Consider the following 27,020-nt stretch of genomic DNA (forward strand, 5'->3'; position numbering starts at 1 on the left):
ACCAAGGGATCAGAAAAACCGTGCTCATGTTAAGATCTTTGTGCGGTGTGTATGTTAGCCTGGATGGTTCTTGAAACTCACCGTCTTGCAAAGTTTGGAGGGAGGATAAAGACTTTAATCATCAGATTTCTGGACGATCAGAGGGACAATTTTCTGCGCTATCCTTTGTTTCCTTGATGTCATTGCATCTCTAACTCTGGTTCCTATATCGGATAGAAATGCAACGTTGCTTTTGTTGTTGATCGGCTAAAGTTGCTTTTGTTGCTGGTCGGCTAAAGTTCGTCACTTTCCATGCATCCAAAAGCTAATCTGATCCCCCGCCCGGCCGGCAACCGTCCATTATTGATGACCTCAGCCTCTGCCACCCACATCGACGGTTGACCACTTTTCTTAAGATGATCCCTTTCATGTTAGTTCAAATTGAAACCTACATTTGTAGGAGTTAAATTATGAAAAATGTACTGAACAACTTTGATTGTTACATCTGCCCATACAAAAACAGGAACCGTTCCTAGTTTGGAGGATATTTGTTCCTCCACGAGTTCCATCTTCAATTGTGGTTCACTAGAATGATTTTCAGAGGGCAGTAAATAAGTTTTCTAAATCACGAGAGATTCCTATATATTGAAATTTATTCATATTTGCATCTATTCTTATTTTACAAATATGAATATAGATATGGATATTAATCATATATAACAATTCATATCTATATTTATTTTAAACGGTTACGAATATAAATTAGATATTGAAAGCATGGTGATTAAAGTATGGATAAACATATGGATGTAGACAGCAAAATTACAAGTGTCCCTCAACTCCCGATTTTCTTTGTCGTTTGTTATTTTTTTCCTTCTTCTTGGAAATCAGTTTTCTCTGTTCATTTCTATATAATTCTCATGAAATTTTTTTTTAAAAAAAAAAAGGAATTAAGGAAGGAAAAATACAGAGAGAGTTTAGGGGAGAAGATTAAAAAGAACACCTAAAGCTAGATGCTCTGTAGTGTTTCATCTAATTGCTAGTTAAGCAATAAATGTGAATTCAACAGGGGAGAAAAAAAGGGAGATTTACTTGGCGAACAATTTACTGATATACAAAAACTGGTCTTCACAAATAACATCTTCTCTTGTCAAACGAAAACAAAGATACAACAAGATTATAAATAAAAGGAGTAATTAAATAGAGAGACCACAAAGACCGAAAGCATAGGAAAGGTTCTTGATAATTTGTTCCCCTTCCTTGCTTCCATTTCAGTGCAGCATTCTTAATATTCATCCAAGTAAGTATATAATGACTCATCATTCCTTGATCTGCGCCTAGTAAGCAAGGCCTTGAGGAAGCCTCTACGTTTCTTTGAATTTTGATCAGTCTCTCTATGACTGTTTGTTTCAGCATGCGAGTGCATTGGCGATGATGTCCGAGTGTCTGAAGGATACTGCACATAAAAGAAATTACATATGCTATCATTCTACCAAGTTCCACGATTAAGTCTGCCAAGGCATCCCTGTTACTGAAATGCAAAGCAGGAAATTTGATGACATAGGAGAACCATTATCATGACTCAAATCTTTTATTTTCAATTTACTGAACTATGGATTCCATCACTGACTTAATGTAGATATGAACTTGTCGGTACATTAGTTACAACTCCCACACCGTTAAGACAGAGAGTTGGCTAGCAGCTAACCTATTTTTGCATATAAACATATTTATTTTTCCAATCTAGACAAACGGCTTCTTACCCTTTTAGTCAGTTCTATTGGAAATATATAGAAGTGTTGGAAATTAAGTAACAAACAAAAATCTAAATAAATTTATGACATACCCAATGCCCGATATTTGATGAGCTAGCAACATTTGGTCTGCTTGAGAGTGATATTGTACGTGCAAATGTATTTGAACTTGGAGGTGGTGAGACTGCTCTTTTCTCTGCTTTGCAAAGAGCAGGAAAACTGATAGGTTAAAAAAATAAAATCAAATGATTTTATAAAAGAATTAATACAAAATCTTCCTAAATCATTACCTTTAAAAGAGAATTTCCCAGTCTCTGGCGAAGGTGATGGTGAACGTGCTCTTTGAAAAGGTGATAAAGAGCGTGCTCGTTGCAAAGTGGAAGAGGAAGCAGAAGGGGAATGCGGTCTCCTGCATAATACGTCCAGTGAAGTAGGCTTTCCCATATGTGAACAGATCCTTGACCAAATCAGACGCATTAGACAATTGCCTGAAAGATATTGTATACCTGAATGAAGGTTGTCTTTCCCTAATTGTTGAATCCCTAATTGTTGAATGAACCACTGGAAGAGGTAACAATGTGAATGAATATCACAAATATGTTACAGTATTTCCTCAACTGTACTCATGATATCAAGTCATAAAGGTGGCATTACCCATCTGAAACTGCTGTGATTCCTTCAGTGGGTCTAATTCTTGATAATTCGGTATAGCATGTCTTCCAGATTCAAGAATAGTTTTACCTACTGAATAGAGAATAAAACAAATTTCAACAATGATTCTGTGGGAGGCATTGAGTTGTTGTGTAAGTGAATTGTAAAGACGTCACTGGGTTTGGCAACTTGCCTGGTAAAATGTAATGTTTGTGATACTTTGGAGCTGGGCTTGCAAGAGACTGTTGAAAACGGCCTTCCTGATCCATGTACTCTTGGCATGTTCGAAGTATCTGAAATTGGTGCAGACATAGTTTGCATTCTGTAAATATCCATAAGTGCTACAATCTTGCTCGAATCGAGTAATCATACCTGTTCAAGGCAAGAAACCCGAAACTCTGTTCCAGAAACCTCACCAACTTTTTTGTTCAGAAGGTTATTAACCTTGTACGAGACAGAGCCCAAATGATCCACTGTATTAACAAGGGCCTTAAGGGCATAATCTTTCAAGGTGTTCATGACCCTGCATCAGACCAACCATGAGAATTTAAAATCAAGAAAGAAAACAAAGCGTGCTGATATCATCCTTCTAGATGAAATTGTGGGAGAGGACACAGATCTAAGACAAAGCATACATCTGTTTCTGGTCATCATTGCTGTAAGATAATTCAAAATATTCGGCTGCTGAGTACAATTGCGACCGCATATTCTTCAGGTCCTGAAAACCAAGAGGTTGTAAAGCAATCACCATTTCATGTGAATTTAAGTCATTTAGACCGGTGTAGAGAATGCCATCAAGTCTTCGCAGCATCCATAACCTTAACAAACAAGACCTTTCTATATGAGATTGTTGGCTATGCAGGCGAAGATACGAAGTCGGAGAACATTCTCTAAACCAGACATTAACCCTTTGAATTTTGCTGAATCAATAACAAAGGAACACTTTGCAAAAAAAGAGACTATCAATAAATGTATCCCATACAAAACCTGCCATATTGTTTTGGCACGTTCCTCCAAGATTTCCCCGATACTTGGATAGAACATAAGCAAAGAGGGAAGAATGCAGGACTTCTTTAATCTCTAGGGCACAGTTCAGAAGCCACAGAACCAATGAAGAGGCAATCTGCTAATCTACTGGAAATGCTAAGGATCTTCTGAAAACAATGCAAATTGCTCAAAGTAGGTTATGGACTAGTTATCATAATGAATCAATAAGATTATACATATCATATGGCAAATAAAGAGATTAAAGAATTGGTGAATTAATCAGATGCACCACATTTCATATTTTTTTTTTGGTGAAGATATATAAGGTTTTTTTCCCCCCTTTTGGAGTAATGAACATGTATGAAAAGGGGGGGTGGGAGGCAGGAACATTGTGAAGACATTTCCTCACTCTCCCAAGTTACGAACACATACTTCTTCAATGAACTTGGAAAAGAAGAAAAACTAGTGTCTATATCAGCAAGTAGTCAGTAATCCTGACCAAGCATCACACAGAAAAATTTATCATAATGCGCTAATATATTTGTATTTTATTATTTCAAAATTCAATATCTCAAGCATAACACCCAATTACCAATGGAGAATTAGAATTTTCCCAGCAGTTGTAAGAACAGAAGAAAGAATTCTACTTCTAAATCATAAAAAGAACAAGCGAGTATAAGAGTAGACATTATGGGAAGTGAAGAAGAAACAAGACATGGAGATCTCTTACCCTGAGGCTGTGGGAGAAGAGCAGGCTCTGTTGTATGGAGATCTCATCATAAGCCGGTGCTTCCTCCCGATGGGCAGAGAAGGAAGGAGATGGAGAAGTGGCCTCCATGGACGGAAAGAAGAATGACTAAAAGCCTTCAGTATGCACTCTTCCTGCAACCACAACCCATTTCCCTAGTCCTCAAACCATCTAACATGTACTGAGAAGCAGGTAAAATAAAAAGTAACAAATCTATCCCGCTATGAGCCTCAGGAAAGGCCAGTCTATCCCACTGTTCTTTTCAGAACATAAATGCCATTTGGAGCAACCCAAGAAAGAAAAGTGGGGAGACAGACCTTGTCATGGCCTTGTTATGATGTCTCAAAGCATAACACTTGAAGCCCAGCTTCTCTGCACAAGTGATGGAAATAAGTAGCCAATAAGGTGGTGGGGAGAAGCACAGAAGCTTGATACTTTTTACAGCTGCGCTACATATACTTTTCAGGGAAGATGATGAAGAGTTGATTTTGTGGTCATCACAGTGCTGCCTCTTTGGCAGTCCACAGAAAGGCTAATGAGCCCGGAGAAGGGTCCAACAATGAGGAAGAGAGAACGAAGGGATAGAGACAAGGTGGGGAGAGGCGCGTTGTCCCTCATTTCCGGGGCTCCCCCACCCCAAAACCCGCCCTAATTTCAACAGCAGGGGCCACACTGCTCCTGTACCGCTGGTAATTTTGTTGTTAGGCCATAACAAAGCATGCCAAGTAGGAAACCATTTTATTATTAAATAGTAGCACCAAGAGAAATTGTTAGGTTGCTTTGGTATTTTTTAATTAATTTAAGTTTTATTCAGAGAGCAGGATTAATTTTATCCTCACTCCCTCGTTCCATGTTCATCTTTCTATGCGTTAATGGAAATGCTTTGGCTTATTGTTGAGGTTAAAAAAAAATTATCATGGCAATGAAAGAATTAGTGACTTATATTGATCGAAGATTTATTTGAAAATAATGAGCAGGTTATTGCCAGCTCGGCTGCTAAACAACTCCAGAACTCATTATATACAGCAGAATCAAAGACCAGGCATATATGATGCAAATGTTGATGAATTGGCTAAGCTGGCTGCTTTCTATGCTTGACTTATCAGTAGTATGGTTTGAGGCACATTGCTCTAGTTTATGGCAGTGGGTGCTATTTAGCTTGTTTTTTTTCATTTTTCTGCAGTTGTATGAAAGGCCTATGTTTAATTTCATCATATTATTAAAATCAATTTGTTTAATTAAGGGTGAGTTAGCCCAGTTCCTTTTTATCATTTGTCCTCAATATCTTGATATGGCTCATTTGACATATTGTAATATTGGTAGACTTGAGATGAAATAATCTAAGTCCTTGTTGCATCCTTGCTGATAAGGTAATGTAATAATTAGTTGTAAATATGAGACATAAAGAGGCACTCAGCCTTTAGTTTTTCAGGCTCTCTGTTCCATGACTGCTAATTTTCTTTTACATAGTGTCGATAGACTGGTTTTGCCCAATCCTGAAACACGTCGAAGTAGCGATTTTTTTGGAGTTTTTTTTTTTTTTGGTAAGAAGAATTTTTTGGAGTTTGATTTACTGCTTATCTTTACTCTTGTGTTTGAAGCTCCTAAGTTCTTAGGTGTGGAATAGATATCTTTTGCAATGTTGCTCCATAGGTACACGCGATATTGACGGACTTTTACAGCTTGGCAAATTTTTTGTGCACTATGGGTGGCGTAGAAAATCCGACGTAGAGAGCATTATTTTTTTCAATTGATCCATATAGTCATCATTTTTCAACGCATATTTAATGTCTGTAAATTAATTTTTCATTTAAAAATTTTGTATGATAAAAATATTCATATTTTTTGATAAAATTATGATATTTTATGTCCATATTATGACATTTTATGTCTAAAAAATCATAATTTTTATCCACAAGATGTCATAATATAACATAAAATATCATAATTTTTTTCAAAAAATAGAAATATTTTCATCATTCAAAATTTTTAAATAAAAAAGTAAAATTGTAGGTATTAAATATGTATTGAAAAGTAGTTGGACAAAAATGTTCCTTCAATATTATGATATTCTGAGCCATATTATAAAATCTGGATTATAATACACCACAAGATATCATAATTTTTTTTAAAGAATAAAAATACTTTCGTCATCTAAAAATTTTAAATAAAAAAATTAATTTTTAAATATTAAATATATATTAAAAAATAATAATTATATAAATTAATCGAATAAAATAATATGTTTCATATCGAATTTTCTACGCAGCCTGCGGTGCATAAAGAATTTCTCTTACAGCTTTATCCCTTTCTTATCATCGCGAAGACGCGTTTGGTGAGCGGCCACACGATCCAGTGGGCCTCTCTTGATTCCTTCAATCAAGCCGAGCATGCGGGCAACGACCATTTGTGATTGCCAACCACTTCCTGTCCCAACAAATCCCGTTTTCAATTGCGGTACAGGTTCTGTGGTATAGAAGTATATATTCTCAGGAAATTATCTTGACTTCCTGACTAATATATATATATATATATATATATATATATATTGATGTTGGCGCATCATAGATAAGATTTTTTTTTTTCACCTCTATTTGAGAGAAAAAAAAAATATATCTCATTCTATGTGCACCATATAGCCATGTACTGCATCAATGGCTTTACTTATTTTTTATTAATCCATTCAGTGCTTGGCCCATACTGTGTGCACCATATGGCTATGCACTGCACCAATGAATTTAGAGTAATTCTTTGTGCACTGTATGCAGTATAATATGGGTGCACAATTTAATAATATTGAGACATGTAGCATATTTAGATGGGACAGACATATAATGTCTCTCAGCTTTTTTCTTTCTTCAATTTTTAGTGACAAAAATACCATTCTCTCCATAGAACAAAGAGAGAATAGTATTATTATTTTCTAATACCTTGTATGACTTTTTATAAATATATATGACGTCATGAATGATATATATGACTTCCTATGTCTTTATGATATTCTTAACAATATATATATGACTTCCTATAAATATATATGATATTCTAAATAATATATATAACTTTTTGTGAATATATATATGGCTATGCACTGTACCAATGAATTTAGAGTAATTCTTTGTGCACTGTGTGTGGTATAATATGAGTACACAATTCAATAATATTGGGACATGTAGCACATTTAGATGGGACAGACATATAATGTCCCTCAGCTTTTTTTCTTTCTTCAATTTTCAGTAACAAAAATACCATTCTTTCCATAGAACAAAGAGAGAATAATATTATTATTTTCTAATATCTTATATGACTTTCTATAAATATATATGACGTCATGAACGATATATATTACTTTCTATATCTTTATGATATCCTGAACAATATATATATGACTTCCTGTGAATATATATAATATTCTAAATAATATATATATGACATCTTGACCAATATACATGACTTCTTAATGCCTTATATGACTTTCTGTGAATATATATGATATCTTGAACAATATATATAACTTTCTGATGTCTTATATAACTTCCTTATAAGGCATCAGAAAGTCATATATATTGTTCAGGATATCATATATATTCACAAAATATCATATATATTATTTAAGATGCCATATATATTGACATGAAGTCATATAAGTTATTAGAAAGTCATATATATTGTTCAGGATATCATATATATTCATAGGAAGTCATATATATTGTTCAAGATGTTATAGATATTCATAGAAAGTCATATAAGGCATTAGGAATCTGTATATATATTATTTAAGATGTTATATATATTCACAAGAAGTTACATATATTGTTTAGGATGTCATATATTCATAGGAAGTCATATAAGATATCAAAAAGTCATATATATTATTCAAAATATTATCAATATGTAGAAAATTATATATGTAGTTTAAAATGTCATATATATTCACGAGAAGTCATAAAAGGCATTAAAAAGTAATAATATTGTTACTTCTTTATTCTTTGGAAAAAAAGATATTTTCATCATTGAAAATTAAAGAAAGAAAAAACTGAGTGGCATTAAATGCTTATCCCATTGTTAAATATGCTATGTACTCCAAGATAATTGAATAGTGTGCTCCACATCAATTTTATTACATCTTATGTGGTCCCCAAAGATTTTCTCATGAGCTTATCTATCTCTTATGGACCCTATCAGTGCTTGGCCCATAGAAAGGAGGCCTGGTCATTAGCACAGTGATAGCGTTATGGATTTCCTATTGGTTTTAAATTCTGCATCACCTTCCAAAGCTTGATGTTTTAAATTATATAGACAGTGAATAAGAAGTGTAGCAGGTTCTTTGATGCCCTTGTGAGAGGGTAGTAGCTAACAACTTCCTAAGCATCGGAGATTCTCTTAAAATTCCAATCTCTCTCACAATTGCAAATACTAAAAAGGCTCATCGTAGAGAAGAATGTATGCCATCCATGACTCATTCTGATTCATGATCGAAATTAAAATTAGAATGAAAATTAAAATGGATTGGAATCGAAATGATCCAATCCTCCAAAATATTTGGTTTATGATCGAAATCAAAAAACATGATTTCTATTGCTGTTGCTTGATTTATACAAAGATAGAAATCGAAGTCAACTCAAATTTTTATTTTTATTCTTAACTAAAATTTTTAAAAATTAATTATTTTAAAAATTAATATTAAATAAAAATAAAACATAATAATAAGAGATGAAATATTTTATGAAATAAAATATAAAATATAAATAATTTTATGAAGAATAAAAAAGAAAGTGAAAGAAAAAAGAAAAATAGAAAAAAATGAAAGAAAAAAAAAGAAGAGATGTCAAGGAAGGAAGGCACGCACCCCTCTCCCCCTACGCTTCTTTTTCTCCGCCACAGACCCCCCCATCCTCCCATGACTGCATCGTCCCCGCGTAGCCCTACCCCACCGCCGTCCATGCCGCATCCGGCTCCGCACGATCACCAAACCTCCTCCCCTCCCCTCTTCCGGCTCCGGCGCTATCAAACTCCCTCCCCTCCTTTGGCTCCAGCGTCACCAACCCCCCTCACCTCTCCTCTCCGACCCCGAGCGCCTTTCGTGCCTCCCCAACCCCCTCTACCGTCGCCCCCCCTCTTCGTCGCTTCTTCTTCGATCGACTTCTAAAACCTCATCCAAAACCCTAGCACCTGGTGACCTCTCCCCAGTCTTTCGCTCCGTCATCGCCTTCACCTCCGCTACCATCGCCAACCTCAGTCCCAGCTTCGACTTCCTCGACTATGCTGTCGACGATGTTGGTGACACCATCATCGTCGCGGTTGACCTGACCGTCCCTACTGGAACCCTCTCCATCTCCTCCATCTCCGGCATCGCTGCCTCCATTGCCTAGCTCAGTCGTGACCCCCTTTAGAACTGCGCTAGCATAGCCGCCATACGGGCCCTCGGTGTTCGCTCCATCGGCCTCTCCCTCCACCTTGAGAAGGGCCTCCCTCTCGACAGCGGCCTCAGCTGCAGCACCGCCAGTGTAGCCGCAGCCACCGTCGCTGTCAACAGCCTCTTCGGCAGCAGCCTCTCCCCCAACGAGCTCATCTTTGTCAGGCTCTACCCCTCAACCGTGCTTCCACCCCTCCCTCGATCCCATTGCAGATCCCGCCACATGCCTCTACCTCTGCCTCCTCATTACTGTCTAAAAGGGCGATCTTGTTATCATAGGGCTCGTCATTGTGATTTTTTTTTATATATCATTCCACTAGAATGAGATCGACTCCATTTGGATGAGTGCGGATTCAGTTATGGAAGAAATGGATCATTACCATTTCTGTCTAGAATAGGAATCGAAATGGGATTCTCTCCAACCAAATAGTTAGAATGAGAGTCATCTATTCCAATTTTTATTCTAGATCTTAATTATCCCAACCAAACACCTACCTAAAGTAACACTATAATCTTACTATAATGCCATTTCTAATGTTGTCACGTTGAGATCTTCCTAACAACCTATTATAACCCAGCCCAAAGGCCAACAAAGCCTAATTGAAAAAAAAAAAAAGGGAAGAAGACTCCCGATGGGAGTCCTTTTCTCCGATAAAGGGGAGTTTGAATCAAACTCTTGGGCTCCTCTATAAGAGAAGACCCTCGTTCCCTCCCTTCCATGAACATCCACCATCAAGAAGAAACCGAGCCCCCTTCCTCTCTCACCGTCTTTCTCCCTCTATTCATCTCTCTTGTTTCGGATGATCATCACCGTGTTTGAGGAATTTTGGGCTGAGCATCACCGGAATCAGATAAAAATCTCTTAAGGAAGCCCTTCATCAAGTTTTTGTGATTATTAAGATGGATTTCAGTTGGTTTATTTGCTGATTTTGGAAAGAAAAAGTCGGATCTCAAGTGCCCTATTTTTTCTCCCTGTGTTTGATTTGATTCCGATGTCGTCCGTCGCCGTTGATCATCGGACTAGAGATCTATGATCTCGCCACCATGAGCCGCACCTCCAGCCATCTTCCTCAGCCTTTGAATCCCAATTTCCAACCGACAATCGTCGGATTTCTTTTGAAAAAGGTTGTCCCCTGTTTCGAACTATTTTGCCCCTCTTTTCTTTTGATTTTCCAACGTCGGTGGTCACCGCCGACCGTCGATTTAGCTTCCTCTGGATTGCGGTGTCGTAGCCCTCCTACCGTCGGCCACTGTCGTACCAATCATGGCCTCTGATCCGTCGAACAAGGGAGGGACCACACGGTCCCCAGTTTTTGCCCTAAAGAAACCGAAGGAGGAAGAAGAAGAAGGAAGAAAGAAAAGAAAAAGATTTTTTCTCTTCTCTCTCTCTCCCTCTTTTTCTCTCTCTTCTCCTTTCTCTAAAACTTCTCTTTCTCGCTCTAGTTTCTCTCTCCACTTTCTCTCTCTAAAAATTTTACTTTCTAGATTATTTCTCTCTCTTAAGATTTTTTAGAATTATGAGAAGAATGATGATGAATTTAAATAATCCTAGTGATGTATTTTGATCTGTGATCGCTTGACAGTAGACCGACACCCATCTTGATCAGATCAGATATCTTTAGATTTTATTTTTTATAATTTTATTGAATTATTCACATGATAATTTTAGCATGTTTTGATTAAATTATCTTAATCTGATCGATCGAATTTGTTGAACCATATCGTCTGATTAGTCCAGATGAATTTCTCTCTAGAATTGTACCTCATGAATTTTCTCTCCTCTAATTTTATCTCTCCATTTGATTTACAAACCCAATAAAGAAATCTCGATCTTATCACTTTAAAAATCTGATTTGATCTGGTAGCCAAACTTTAAATCATCTATGTCTTAATTAGATTTTGACCAGATGAAATTAGATGATCGGACCAATCTGGACGATGGGATATGGGTGTCCATCAATTCTATCCTTCTTAATTATTCATATCTTTTCTAATTATTGAAATTGATCCTATATAGGATTGTGGATGTTTGATCATGAGATATCGCGATATGATCTATGAACAAAGGATGTTGGAAGAAAATTTATAGAATTATGTGGATTTGTTGGAATGCGTATGAGATAAGTAATGTTTCATTTTTTCTAGATTTATCGATAAATTATAATATTTTTTTCTGACATGATTTGTGGAATGATGCATGAATTAGATGAATGATATTTTGTTATGAAAAATATCTTATTTTGTTATGAAAAATATCTTATTTTGATATGTTATGATGAAGTATGATTGAACATATTGCTTTTGTTATGTATTATATTAATTGATTTTGATACCACATGATTATATGTTTTCTTATCGAATTAGAAAAAGAGATATGACTTATGAAGAATTTTAATGTAAGAATAATATGAATTGACAACCTGACTATGTAAAGGACTCCATCAATAGGGGTGTTGGTGCAGAATTCTGCCGACGCCGGAGAAGCTGGAGTCGAGGGGATCGCGGCCGCCGTCGGACCTGTAAGGGAAGTCTAAACTGGAGTTGGGGGTGCTCCGGCAAGATCCTCCGACGCTCAAGTCAATACTCTGCTTCAACAGAAATGGAGCACTCGAATGGAATTTTAGCAAAGTTTCGAGATAGAGTTTAGAGCTTAGAGGAGAACGTATCTGGGGGTCTCTTTTATAGACGGAAGAGCATAATCGATTGATAGCAACGTCCGTAACTACCTTGTAGTGGACCGTTCAGGGCCACGTAGAGTTTGTTATGGAGAGTAGTGGTGTCCGTTGTCGCGACTTGTCAGAGAGTGATGGGGCCACATGGAGTTTGTTACCGAGAGTGGAGTGGTGTCCTTTGTCGCAACTTGCCAGAGAGTGATGGGGCCACGTGGAGTTTGTTACCGAGAGTGGGTGGTGTCCGTTGTCGTGACTTGCCGGAGAGTTCGGGTCGGACGGCTGAAGCTCGGTTGGGATGCATGGTAGAGCGAAATAGCTCTCTGTCTCAGCAATCTAAGAGAAGCTCGGATGTTTTCGAAGTTGCTGACGAGTAAATTGTTGTTGGGTGCCTTAGGCATCGATGCTGCAGACGGAAGTCATCCGTCGGAGGAGTCTGGAGGACACTGTGGAAGGTCAGCTGATGCTGTTTGAAGGTTGATGGCTGGAGAGATACGGAAGACACCGGAGACAGTCGGTCACTGTAGAAATCCGGTTACTGGAGCCCGTCCGGAATCCAACCGCTGTAGAAGTTCGGATGGAGTCCGATTCTTGTAGGAGTTCGGAAGAAGGCCGCTTACTGTAGAAGCTCGAATGGAGACCGATTACCGTAGAAGTCCGGATGGAGACCGCTTATCGTAGAAGCTCGGATGGAGTTCGGTTGCCGTAAAAGTCCGGATGGAGACTGCTTGTCGTAGAAGCTCAGATGGAGACCGGTTGTCGTAGAAGTCCGGATGGAGATCAGTTGCCGTAGAAGTCCGGATGGAGACCGCTTAGCGTAGAAGCTCGGATGGAGTCCGATTGCCGTAGAAGTCCGGATGGAGACCGCTTATCGTAGAAGTTCGGATGGAGACCGGTTGCCGTAGAAGTCTGGATGGATACCGCTTATCGTAGAAGCTCGGATGGAGTCCGATTGCCGTAGAAGTCCGGATGGAGATCGCTTATCGTAAAAGCTCGGATGGAGACCAGTTGTCGTAGAAGTCTGGATGGAGACCACTTAGCGTAGAAGCTCGGATGAAATTCGGAAGGCGGTCGACCACTGCAGGAACTTGGACGGAGTCTGACTACTGTAGAAGTCCTGCTGCTGGAGAAGCTCGGACATTGACGAAGTCCGAAAAAAGCTCGGAGTATAGTCGATCGTGATAGGAGAAAGTCTGAAAGAGATTCGGAGAGTAGTCGATCACTGTAGAAAATCGGCTGATAGTGAAGCCCAGAGAGCATTTGGAGCGATCCGATAGATGAACGAAGGAGCTAATTATTGGAGAAGTCCGGATGGCACGATAGGAGTTTGTCCGTTGGAGGAATTTGGAGGACACTGTGAAAGATCGACTGCTGGGGGAGTCCGGATGGTATTGTGGAAGCTCGGACGGCCGGGGGAGTTCAGAAAGATGCCGCATAAGGTCGGAAGCCGGAAGAGTCCTGGGAGGGTCGGCCTCTTACGAACTTCGGCTGGGGTTATTTTATACCCAACAGGGGGCATATACGTTGGCAATTGATTTATCCCGAGGGTTTATATCGCCAGCGAGACCAACGACATGTCGCCAATGAGACCAGTGATAAATCACCAACGAGATCAGTGGTTCTGAAGGACTTTGCTGCCAGATGATTTGTAGCTCACCGCAAGATGATATGCGGTATTATGACCCTGCCACAGAGAAAATATGGTCATAGCTCATGGTTGATGAAAAGAACTTAAGAATGAAAAATTTGGAATCTTGAAAAAAACTCAAATTTTTGAAAAAAAAAAAAAGAATTTGGCATGAACTATATTGTATAATCGAAATTGATTTCAAATTGATGAACTCTATATGCTTATTTTCTATAAATAATTATTTACTTTAATGCCTGATGAAATCTGTTGAAAGTGATCATTACTTACGGGGCTGTCTAGCTCATTACCTCTTATTTTAATATTTTTACAGATGGTGAAAAATTAAGGTGATACAAGATATGAATGGAAGAGTAATTAGGAGCAGAACCTTCATACTTTTATTTTAGATTAAAAGTCTTATTGAATTTGATGTAAGGCTTATTGAATCATTGTTGAATTTATTGAGATATTAAAATTAAAATTTAGATTGTTATTTTTTGGATTTAAATTATTAACTAATTATTTCACTATTATTTTAGGATAGCATGATAAGATGCTTTGCATGCTTATAGGAAGAATTTTCTATGAGTATGCGACGGTTATTATGATCTTCGGCTCACGACCTCGAGTTGGAAGCGTGACACAACCTGCATAGATAATGATACACTCCCGCTCAAACTATGACGGCGTCTCTCGGTTTTTTTTTTTTTTTTTTTTTCTCAATTATTTTTTTAATTTTTTTAAAAAAATTTACGAAGCTTCCGATGTACCAACTTCTAAAAGCGGGCTGAAGATCGAATTCGCAAACAATTCCCCGAAGTTTGTGGAGACTGGGAAGCAACAAACGATAAAAGCTTTAGGGATATTAATAAATGCACGTTTTTTTTTACCTTCATTCACAAAACATATGCAGACTCCATAAAAGAACACCAAGAATTTTTATAAAACAAAATCATGTTATACTCAAACTCAAACAGCGGGTTGCGTTGTTACGCTATTGCCTGCTTGGGTTGGGCCAGTTTATTGTTGGCTCTCCAAATACTAGTTGCTGGGCTGATTTGGCCGAAGCTGCAAGCACTTTGAATGGATAAAATTTTTATGATCAGATCGATTATAAAAAAATTATGAATGGATCATCTGTCACATTTTTGAAGCATGTCATGTATCCATAAATGCACACGTTAAAATATTAAAAAATAAAAATAGATAAATTTTAGGAGTATTTGAATGGTTTTGATAAACATCACGTAATTTTCTATGATTTATTCATTTTTATTTTTTTAATATTTTATGCAATGTATGCTCGGAGATCATAATTTTTTTTATGATCAGTCTGATTATAGAAATTTTATCCCAATCTAAATTAAAAATTTTATCTCAATCCAAATTATCATATGAACGGTGCAACCGCACAGAGCCTAATGAGCGGTGAAAGAACTATATGGGACACGTGAAGGTGTATTTGCTTAATATTCTGAAAAGAAAAAAAAAGAAATCCGGGATGTCACAGTCTTAAAAGTTCAAACTCACGAACAATACGTGGAAAGGTAGGCTCGACATGGTAATAACGGTAATATAAATCTCATTCCATCGAAACCTCGGTGAAGCCATCACAAGCTAAAAGCCTGGGCACCTGAAAGATTTCCAACATCAGCCACGCCTTTTTCCCTGACCATGCTAATGTGCTTCCCACGCGCCATATCCTTTTTCCCAAAAGAACTTTTCTCCTGCCCCAACCAAATTATCTTTGCTTTTAAAATGTGTCTTCTGAAATTGTGTCTTACATGTTTCGTATCATCTCACTCGAACCAAAACTCGAAGATGCTTCGCATCAGTTCCATTTGCCCGCTGGGAAATCGAAGCTACCAAAATTCTACAGTTCTGCAAATCGGTAAGTTTTAATCACCACCACCTCCATTTTTATGCACATTTGTTCATCTTTTTCGAGTGAAAATTGAGCGAGACACCTCTCCCAATTTATAAAGTAAAATAAAGTATGAACAGAGGCGAGGGTGGAAAAGCGCAAAGGCAGATACGGGGATATATACGTTACGATAACACCCAGAGCCATTTAGTTAGGAGTAATATGATATGCAAAAATAATTTTTATGTTAAATTATTATATTTGATATGAAAAAGAGAAAAAAGAGATATAAAAAAATTTATGGAGTCATACTTATTTTTTAAAAAGAGAAGATAAAATAAATACAATGAAACGTTGATATTTGATAAATTTTCAAATGACAGTAATATATTTTTGATAAAAATATTTTTAATAAAATTACATATGTAATTATTAAATTTATTTTGATATTTTTTTAAATTTATTCAATAAAAAATTTTTATAAAAAAAATTAAAATAGAGATGATATTATATAAATGATCATGCAAAAGCAATCATTACATAAAAATTAATTAAAAATTATAATATTATTTTTATATTAAAAATTTATTTTATATTTAAAAATATATTAATAAATTTGATCATATTCTTATATAAATTTATTTTCAATCCAACATAATAAATTATTTCTAATATTATTTTTTAAAATAATATTTTCATCAATCAAACGTAATAAAAATTATTTTTTTTATAATTATTTTCTCAGATAAATCAAACGGACCCCGAAACCTTTTGTCCATAGATGAGTAGAGATTTTTTTTTCTGCAAATATCTTTTTTCTATATGTAGTTTATTTTTTAAGAGCCAACAGGACAAAAGTGCCACAATTTTGAGGTTTAATGGGCAAATAGAGGCTCCATTGCAAGCTCTCATTTTATCATTTCAAAAAGGGAAGGGATTCCACCATTTTACCTACCATCTCGATTCACGCCAGCCCCATTGCTATTCGACCTTGGTATAGGTATATTTCTTGTACACTTGCTGATGCATACAAAGATGACTAAAACCTACATAAGCGATATATTCATCATCCCACATTATTTTATTGCGTGGAGCTTAAGAAAATAATACAAGCAAGCTGATCAAATCTCAAGAAAACAAACACGCACATTAAGAAAACAAACACGCAAGCTTAGGAAAACAAACACGGACATTACACCTGTGAAGGACAATTACACAGACCGCATATACTGCAAATATATGTACAAAGAGAGTTCAAGCATATAGCATAGAAAATCTAAAGCACGATTACATATAAGAAGACAACAGACTAAACTAGATAATGACCATTATATTCACACTTTCGGGATCCATCCGTTCACTCGTCCTGCCATCCTTTAACCTACCTACTACTACTGGAACAATCTAAACAATCATCATTAGCTTAATATCTATAACCATAGACTCCAACACTGTTGAAGGCTCTGAAAAAAACCGAGCTGCAAATTATATGATGATACGACTTCTTGTTGGTTCCCCAAGGCATAAAGGAATTCTTCGAGTTAATAATTCCCTCCCAAAATGAAGACAAAACTACATGTAAAGAAAGGTTCAAGGGGCCAACGTTCCAGTATTTCTACCCCGTTGATCATACAGCTTTAGGTTCATTTGGAATAAAGGCAGCATCAACCAGGGTACCACCGGCTTCTTCAGCCTCAGCGGATGGAGCGGCAGAAAGCTTGCTCTTGGGCTTCATCTTCTTCACCTCTTCACTTGTATAGATGAATATCTTTCTCACCATCTTGCAAAACAACCTGCACAAACTCACATTGTAAACGATCAGCCATCTTTATGGAATCAAAAACCAAGATTAATATAAAATCCAAGGTAAATTTCTTGAGAAAGAAAAAGAGAAGGGTTTCATTGAAATTTACGGCCAAGGATCATCGCCCACTAGCATCATATCGCCCTCATCATCAGTGAAGACAACTTCCCATTTGTTCCGCTGGCGAAGCTCTCCTTCGATCTCAAACATCTGTTCTAGCTCCGTTATCAGCTCGTTGTAGCCTTCTAGATTTGTTAGATCCACAGCTCGGCCAACTGCCATGCCTTGCATGTGAACCTATGGATAAAACCAGAAGTTTCAGAATGAAAATGGCAAATCTTCGTAGTGCTTCTTAACTCACAACTTTTTGAGTGCTCTTCATACCTTTGTGCGACTTCTGGTTGACCCATGATGCTTACTCTGGATCTCTTTTGGACTGGAATCATGGCCTTGTTTCTGCTCTCTAGAAGACTTCGAAAGCCCGGACTGCCGGTCTGATTCATTCACTGATGCGGTTGCCTTCGAAGGACCCTCAATGGGGGCAGCAGATTTGCTCAAAGCAGGTGCAGCAATTGCCTTCTCAGAAATGGTTGTGCTTTTGGAATGATTCATTAAATCAATCCCAAACAACCAGCAACTACTGCTACGAACCTCAGGCTTCTTCTGTTCTTCAACACCATTACCCAACTTCAACGTTGGCTCCTCCATCATACAGCCAGGAATAACAGGCCACGAAGCGACCTTGGTTTCGTGCTTCAGAGAAACATCTGTCAGTGAGGATGCGGGGCTCTTAATCGGGGAATGCAAGCCCTTCAGCCAGCCATCCAATACCATGGGGTCGCAAGAGCCAGGACCATTTTTAACACCATTTCCCTTATTTTCTTTCTGCGTGCATGGCCAGATGACTTGAGTTTCAGTGCTGTTGGCATCAACACTACTTAATCCATCTAACTCATGAGAATGGGTCGTCCCTGGATACCAAAATGGCGATGTGGGTTCTGCAAGATAAAACAAAGGGTGAGATAGGGCAAAGAAGAAAAAAATTCGGAAACATTAGATTTACATTATAAACAGGGATCATTAAAAAGGCCAGAGCTTCACCTTGTTTACCACGCACTGGATAACCCACCATGTCCATGGGTAGCCTAGGCCTTTTGTTCTTGACCAACACTGGCTGCGCGGCATTTAAAGCAGGAGCAGGGGTGTTAAAAGGTTCGATTTCCCATGGAGAAACCCTATCCGGTCGTAGAATATTTGTTGCTTCATCCCATTGCACCTAAAGCACAACCATATCAGGAAAAACAGCAAGCACAGAAGAAATTGATGTATGCAGCGGTTTAAGTTCACCAACCTTCAGTGATCTCCACTTAGAATCAGCCCACTGAGAAGAAACATCTTCTACTCCAACTACAGTCCCAGTAAACCTGCCACAGAAGAATGGTGATTTTTACTAAACCAACAAATATACAATCAGTCAAATCACAATAGACCCCATTTCCTTCCTTCTTAGTTTTGAAAACAATTACTTAGAACAAAAAAAAAAAAAAATCCATTAAAAGGATATAATTTGGTAGAAAGATAGAACCAACCATTTCTCAGGAACATCTTCACTCTCAAATCTCATTTTGAATCTCATCCCAACTGTGAATCCATTCTTAACGGCTTCCAAGTATTTGTTGACACCAACGATGAACTGACTTGTTCTGATAAGACGGATGCAGGACATAAGTTTGTGCAAATAATCACATCAGCTTAATAAAAAAAAAGAAAGTAACAAACGAAGAACCATTTCCAACCTTGGTTTGTAGCAAACGATGAACAGAGTACCAGTTGAAACAGCATGCGATGCAGTTGCAAGCACTCCAAGATGCATACTTTGGCTTGATATCACTGATGTTGGAATCATGCTTTGCTGCTTCGCAAGGCGCCTTACCCCAACACGCAATTCTCCACTCTCACCTCTATAGAAGAAACGCATTCAACATCTGAGAACTATTCTATCGCACTTGCCACCATACAGTGAAAAGAAAATGCAGAATTCTTTCATGCGAAGACCCTTACCTCAGGAAAACAAATGCATCTCCAGCGACCAATCTCTTAGATGTGACAAAGGTGCTCCATCCAGTAGTAAGCAAGTGTCTCCGAGGTTGACCTGCTTCATTAATGTTAGGTAAACGAACAGAAACGGAAGGTGGTAACAACACCAATAACCGAATCTCAATGGAAGTTGTGATCATGAATTCAAATATTCGTAGTATTTGGCCAATAACGAAACCTAAGAAACTTCGACAAATACCTCTAAAGATATGTTTGAATCGCCATTCAAAACCATGGAGATCCTTAGCAACCAGCTCTTGTGTTGGGGTTGGCTGCGACATGTCCTGATAAGAGAAGGAAATACGGCAACCCGCTTAACCTACCACCTAAATAACCGAAAATTCCGAACCGGATCACTGAAGCAAAGAGGGGAGATGGAGCTAACCAATGGAGGAAGGCACTCGGTGGCGTGTCTTCGGAGAATGGAGAACCCACCATGGGTGCTCGTGTCAGAGGCCGTTAGACTCTTACAGAAGGAATAGACAGTTGGCCTTCGAGCCTCAGGAGGAGATGGATCAAGGCTTGTAGGCTCGCTTTGCTATTAAAAAAAAGGGAGGATTTTTAAACTTCAAAAAAATATAACAAACAGGGCATACATATCTAATTTGATCACCTAAACAGCCATTAGGACAAAAAAAAAAACACAAAATCAAATGGGCTCTTACATCTGGCTGTGGATGCAAAGTAATTTGAGCATAGACTTCATCTGTTTCAGGCTCGGCCTGTTATGCATTAAAATCAAAATTCCATCATGCTGGACATCCTTTGGAAGCAAAAACAAAAGGGAAAGATTTAAACGATCCTCCATAAGTGTAACTACATTCTTTTCTTCAAAAAAAAAAAAAAAATGGCAAACACTTACTCTAAGTTGAACGTTAACAACACGGCAAAGAATCTTGGAAGGAAGATTGAAGCGGGGAATTTTCTGATTTAATTCCTGGTTGGTCGACGCCTCCAACTATATTTTCACGAGAAAACCATGAAAAAAAAACTATCTTTATTCAAGAACAGAGAAAAGATGATCTATATACACTGAGTTCCCACTCATTTCGAGACTATACAAGAAAAATGTCCACACCTGCTCCATGTGACCTTGGGGGAAGTAGAAGACTTTCTCCTTCTCACGCGGAACCTCCACCAGCGGCCCCGCGCACAACCTCCATAGCTCCTCGGTTAGATCCTGTTCTCCCAATCCTATAAAAAACCCCGCAATCCGAAACCAAATCAGAACCAGGAAAAGAACCAAAAAGAATCCCGAAATGGCCAAGAAACGCCGACGAAAGGGGCTATCTTTCCGTCTCACCTGCCTCCATCCTCGTGCTCTCCTGTCCAGCCGACCGGTACACCACGGAACGACGTCCCGTTCTACCTCTTTTTTCTCAGTCTCCTCTCCTCAGAAACAGCAGCACCGGTACTACCAATTCCTCCTTTGTGCCCTTCTCTCTAATTACCCCATTAAAGACGCGGCGTCGCAGTCGGGTGCCTGGGTCGAAGAACGGCGGAGTTATTAGAACGCCTTTAAGCCTCTCCACCTCCTCCTCTATTTCGGAAATAAAGGAGAAGGTAACCTCAAACCCCCACTCCCTTCCCTCTCTCCTCCAGAACGCCCAATCTCTCTCTCTCTCTCTCTGCTCCTGCCTTCCAGAAAACCGCTCTTTTAGAAAGAAAACCGCTCCTCCTCCCTCTCGCCAACTCACTCTTCGTGGCAGCTAGGGCTCAGGGCTCTTCCCAAATTGTCCCTGCCTCACACCGAGCAATCAAGTGCACAGAGCCGGCGTCGCTGGTCCTTTATGACCCTCCCCTCCCGCGGTGAGGTTAGCTTAACCTCACCCCAAAGTTAACGTACGGTCACGGGACACTCGCGCCGCGCTGCCTCTGACGTCCCTCTGGTAACGGCGGCGCGCCACCCGCGGGCGGCGCCTCGTGGGTCCCGTCGTCATCGGTAACGGAAGACGTTAATGTCAGCTGACGCCGCCGGATCCCGTGTCGGCCACGCGGCTGGCAGTCCAAGCCGCTCTCCCCATCAACCCCGGCCTTTGCAATTATTCACGCTTCTGCCATTGCGCGTGGTGCAGGAGTACACGTGGGGGAAATCCCGGCCGGCTGGCGGTGGTCCCCGCAGCATGGGAGGAGGAGGCAAGCTTGCACGTATGCGAATTGGGAGGCCTCTGACCGTGCCACATGGGTGTCCTGTCCTCTGTCCGTGTCCGGTTCCGGCATCTCCATCATCTGGCATCAGCGCAAATCTCAAAGCAGCCCAAACATTAGAATACCATAGATTCCCGGGTTTCATATCATCCGTGGGAAACGCCAATCATTACTGTACGAGACAGAGATCGGACGGCCGGCAGGAGAGAGGGGTCCGCTTTCACCGGAGATGGCTTCCTGGGAACTGTGTTCTAATAGTTTATAGATTGGAATTTAATCATATCAGGAGGCGTCCGTGAGTAGATGGACGGCAGTTGGCTGCATTCGCTTGTCCTGCTTAGAGGTAGGCCGGTTGGAACAATGGAATGACCCAAAGAATGGAAGCCTGATTTATCTTCTAAACAAAGACTGCCTCTCTAACAACTGACAACCCGGTTCACCCAAAGAACTAATGAAGTGCAACCAATGGAAGGTTGAAGGATCCTTGGATTTATATTTGAGAAACGCTATGGTAACTCAGAGAAATCACTGAGGCGACTCGATCGATTTGCTTCATTCAAGGGCACAATGGGATCATTCTCCTTTATATTTCGTTGTGATATACGATGAGACGCCTTGAATGGTAGCAAAGGGGTATCATTGTTGGGTGTGACCCTAGGAAAGAGAATTGAGGAGGTTAAAGGACTTGTTTGCATGAGAAAAGTGGGAGAGAGTGCTCGTGTTAGGCAAAAATCCATCAGTGGAAGTGGTTGGGGGATGGAGAAGTCTAGCTCCACTCCTACTTGTTGGAAGCAACTGGATCCTATAGAGGAAAAGTTGAAGAGAAATAGGAGAATTCGAGACAGGATCTTTTGTTTTGATCGTGACCTTTCTTGTGTTTCAAGACATGCTCCACTTGGGTGCTTCAATTGACCCAATCCGACAAAGAAAAAATGCTTGCTGGCAGCCTCACATCAAGGAATTGCAACAAAACAAACAATGCGAGTGGCAACATTCTAGCATGATTCCACCATATTTTTAACCAAACAAAAGAGGTGAAAATGGATTTTACCAACAATTTCTAGAACGACAAGACTTAAGAAAGAAAGAAAATAATGTAAAGGGGCCAAAAAAACAGGTGTTTGTATTGAGTGCGGCCCTAATTATTTTTTGAAGACAAAAAAATTCTTTATAGGAAAAGATGTATTAAGCATATCCGAGTCAAATTTTGTTTGACTTTTTGAGTCCATGGCAAATGCTCTGAATCATGGTTCCCATCTTCAATTTGCAATTTTGTAATTAGACTAGGTATGGCTCCTAAGATGTGGGGAATTAATCAAAGAAGTCTGGTTTAATATGATGCACTCATTTGCACTCCCTTTAAAGAGACTAAAAAATGTATATATGATAAAAAGTGTTTGGCTTCTTATAACCCTCATATCTCATAAGGTCACATGGTGGACCAACCCATTTAGCTTTAGCATTTATGATCTTGATATTGTAACGTGGAACAAATGATTAACAACAAAAATGAACAAAAACCATGTGGTTATTTTTATTGAGTTAATTGCATGTTCTAATATATTTAATGTCATCCACGGTGAATGGATGGCGAAATGAGAATAATCATTAATGATTTTGTGTAATGTAGAATATATTAGCAATGTTTAAAATTTCATATATGTCAATGCCATCCTTTGTCATCCATTGATTTTTCTAATAAGTTATGCGGCAAAAAAAGATAGATGGCATATTGGAAAATCTAGGATATATCCCAACAAATAACCATTGTTATATATGTTATTGGTTTTCTTCATTCTCGATATAGGTACATCTATTAAATTATAATCACTATTGATGACAATAACTATTTGGTAATGCAACTATCATGACATCAATATGGCATTATCCAAATTTTTTCCAAAATTAGCAAACTACCTAATGATGACAACTCCCTTGATCGAAGGATTATCCATGCCACGTTGGAGCTTTGCACTTGAAAATAAGGGAACTTAGAAAACTATCATAATAGGATTGACAAGGCCAACCGGTCTCAAACTAAACATCAATTTCAGAAAATCTAGAAAATTCTTTGGTTAATCATTAATCTTGGGATTTGCGTCAATGGTCATGGCAATTGAGAAATTTGGTTTTGGTTCTTGGATAATACCGCTCAAAAATTTGGACCCAGACAAATAGTATATATGGAATGGTGGGCCATTCTCCTTTCTTGTGAGCGATCGAGATTCCAATGCAAGACCTTCACCGTCAAGTGGCTCTCACAGGCTTGAGACTTTTGTACACTTGAGTATGCAAAGGACAATTTTTCTATAATGATTTAACTTTCTTTCACTCCATTCCATGAATCTGAGAAAGCCTTCCATATGCATTTTGAGCAAGGATTTTCGTATTTTGCATTATCATATTTTAACAAATGATGGATGCCATCATAATCCTGCGATATCCATACTACCACCAGTGGGACCCAAAAAGAAGGATGGAGTGACCTCTCGAGCAACGGCATTTGTTTCACTGGCTACGTGTCGCGTTCGCTGCCATTTGGAATTCTCCAACACCTTCCAAACAGACAAAAGCTATAGCCGCAAGCCGATCCGTGACACGTCCTGGGCTCAGGTCCAAGATTTTAGGATGTGATGGTCACTTTCTCGAGGACGCCACCTAAACAATGCAATAATATAATATGTATCGATGAGATGACCAATCCGATGGATTGGACTGCTGGAAAACCTAGCAAACAGCCATCGATGCCCCTAATAGACGCCCCTGCAGAGGAAGCTCCTTGTTGAACAGATGTCCATTCACAAATCACAAGTAGTAAATATGTTACCAAATCTTAGCTAGATCGATCTGTTCATTCTCTCTCTCTAATAAAAAAAAGAAAAGAAAAGAAAGAGAGAACCTACGTATCAACTCTGTAGAGAAGAGCCAACTCCATGGACTGAAGGTTCTTGGATATGTAGGCTTCGAGTCCATCCCAAAATAGCTCTCTTCCAATAGAAGGTTGTTGCGGACGGATCCAACCCAAGGGGATGTTGAGCGGATTGCAGATAAATGTCCTCCCAAGCTATGATTGTTGCCCTGCGTTACCACTAGAGGCCTTCATTGCTTATTTGAAGGGGTGCATGAGCTGACCATCTTCTAGTTCCTAGGGTATTTGGATTACACACATAGTCTGTCATATTTGGCTAGCTAAGAGTATTGGGATCTTTGAAAGTAGCGGTCACCAATCGAGATTCATCCTAAAACGGATACTTTCGTAGGGTACTAAGTTCATTCAACTACTTATCACTGGAACATATATGATTGCAAGAGAAATGCAGGACTTCTCTTTGGCTTCAATTGTGATCTGGATGATCTTCATTACATGGAAGCCTCCATTCTTTAGCTTTCTCATGGTGAACTTCGATCATATTGCTCTTGGCAATGGTGGTCGAGATGATGATGCAAGATTTGTGATTAGAAGCGACTTATTATGATAGTTATATAATATATACTCTATCCTTATAGTATAGTTGAAAGAAATGTGGGAATGAATCACTATGCAAAGTTCATCCTTGGGACTAATCTCATTCACATTGATGACAACTCGGTGATAATGAATAGATGGATAACAAGATAGGTGTAGTTGGTGGATGGGCTATGAGGAGATGCGCCTTTTTCCATATCATTGATATCTATTTGATATGAACAAAACTACATATTAGGTTACCTCTTACGTAGTGGAGCATTCCGATGGAGCTTTATAGGCCGATTATGCAATTACTTCTTCTCCTCTTCTTGATATTTTATTTTCTAATTTTGTCGGATGTATTCATACTTAAATGATATAACTTTTTCATCTTACGGAAGAAATATGAAAATCTCGAATCATCATTAAAAAAAGGATGATATAAAAGAATGAATTAATTTGCTTTGCAGACAAAGAAAAAAATGCTGGATGGACTCCAATATGGAGTCCGACAGTTCTAAATTTGCCCAAAAGATTACGAACACTTTTATAAATGAAAACCAAAATTTACTGCATTATGCCATAGATCCATCCATCCCAATAGCCAATTGCATAGTCCAAAAGGCTTAACCAACTTAGCCAAATATCAAGCCAGCACACAAAGCTTTAGAGTAACAAAGAACCACTTTGAGGCCGTCAATTTATCTTCTCTTATGGCTACCACATCATTCTCCCTTAATCGTTTGTTTTCTTCCATGGAATCTTTGAGAGTTATTCCCCATTCCTGCGTGTTTTAAACTGGTAAAAAGCGACCAGGGGCGTGTCCTTCCAATCAAGTAGGGCTAGTTAGATTGGCAAATTGGCATCCATCTGATAATAATCTAATATAAAGAGATGCCAATGTATGCATCCCTTCCTTTACACCACCCACTTGTGTTATACTTAAATGGTCCCTGAGTTGATAGGTGCTATATGAGATATTTTAAAATAAAAGTCATGCCACCAAACGGAGGTCAAGCCAAGCCAGTTGGATTGGAGCCCACTTAATTTGGTTCTATTCTCCTGAGCGCGAAGCAGCCCCACACCCCCGACTTCCCCCAGCCCCAGCCCACGTTCCCATTACTTCTAACCTTTCCACCCAATTACTCCCTTTTAAGCTGTTTGTGTTCTCGTGGTCCCTTGACCAAAAAAATTCCTAAAAACATGCAACTCGTGCCACGGGAAGCCAATCCTTGTATGAGTCTGGAGTCCGGATATCCACGGTGGAGCCAAATGGTCAAAAAGATTAGGCGGTAATGACGTTTGAGTGGACTTATAGACTGTTTTCATATTTTTACACTTTTTTATTTTTATATTTTTGATTTATGAATATACAATATATCACAACAGACAGAAAAAATAAGAAATTAAAGAAGAAGAAAAAAAAAAAAAGAGCACCGAATATTTATGTGATCCGATCTATTGATCTATACCCACGAATAAAGACGAGAATAATGTTTCATTATAAAAAATAAAAAATTATAAAATACAAGATTTTCTCAGAACCCCTAGCTTCTAATACACCGATCACTACAACACTTATTTGCACTCCTCTTTTAGAGTCACCGGAGATATATAACAAGATTCATCAATTTGGACTTGAACTGATATCCTATGATAATCAGTTTGGTTCGATCCATGGAAGTTCTGCCTCAGCAATCCTGACTAACGAATCGTGTGGTCCCAACAAAACAAATATGGATGACAGGAGGGATAATTTTTTCTTCCGCTCTTCTGTTCCGCTCTGACAACAAGGTTTCTCTTTGTCGTCTAGAGCTTGTAAACT

At 38.7% G+C, this 27,020-nt stretch overlaps 2 protein-coding genes across 4 annotated transcripts; both read right to left on the reverse strand.

Moving 5' to 3' along the window:
• Positions 1–1,045: 1,045 nt before the first annotated feature.
• On the reverse strand, positions 1,046–4,766 carry LOC105040925 (probable protein ABIL3). 3 transcript variants are annotated; one of them, XM_073253294.1, is made up of 11 exons: positions 4,579–4,766; positions 4,437–4,491; positions 4,102–4,253; positions 3,020–3,202; positions 2,757–2,907; positions 2,578–2,677; positions 2,388–2,477; positions 2,240–2,294; positions 2,024–2,142; positions 1,826–1,929; positions 1,046–1,435 (listed from the first exon to the last, which is right to left on the reverse strand). In XM_073253294.1, exons 3-11 carry the CDS (start codon positions 4,149–4,151, stop codon positions 1,265–1,267), a joined length of 1,023 nt encoding a protein of 340 aa, XP_073109395.1. In that variant the 5' UTR covers positions 4,152–4,253; positions 4,437–4,491; positions 4,579–4,766; the 3' UTR covers positions 1,046–1,264. The 3 variants fall into 3 exon arrangements, with proteins under 3 accessions (XP_073109395.1, XP_073109396.1, XP_010915983.1); XM_073253295.1 differs by having other exon boundaries at positions 3,020–3,538; positions 4,579–4,765; XM_010917681.4 differs by having other exon boundaries at positions 3,020–3,102; positions 4,437–4,762.
• Positions 4,767–16,869: 12,103 nt separating this feature from the next.
• On the reverse strand, positions 16,870–21,343 carry LOC105040924 (auxin response factor 11). Its single transcript, XM_010917680.4, has 14 exons — positions 20,903–21,343; positions 20,678–20,793; positions 20,462–20,557; positions 20,265–20,321; positions 19,985–20,137; positions 19,799–19,883; positions 19,564–19,654; positions 19,299–19,463; positions 19,092–19,205; positions 18,854–18,926; positions 18,604–18,778; positions 17,887–18,500; positions 17,612–17,799; positions 16,870–17,491 (listed from the first exon to the last, which is right to left on the reverse strand). Exons 1-14 carry the CDS (start codon positions 20,910–20,912, stop codon positions 17,326–17,328), a joined length of 2,103 nt encoding a protein of 700 aa, XP_010915982.1. The 5' UTR covers positions 20,913–21,343; the 3' UTR covers positions 16,870–17,325.
• Positions 21,344–27,020: the final 5,677 nt, after the last annotated feature.

The sequence above is a fragment of the Elaeis guineensis genome, chromosome 3 (genome assembly GCF_000442705.2).
Source record: "Elaeis guineensis isolate ETL-2024a chromosome 3, EG11, whole genome shotgun sequence".
Taxonomy (NCBI): domain Eukaryota; kingdom Viridiplantae; phylum Streptophyta; class Magnoliopsida; order Arecales; family Arecaceae; genus Elaeis; species Elaeis guineensis.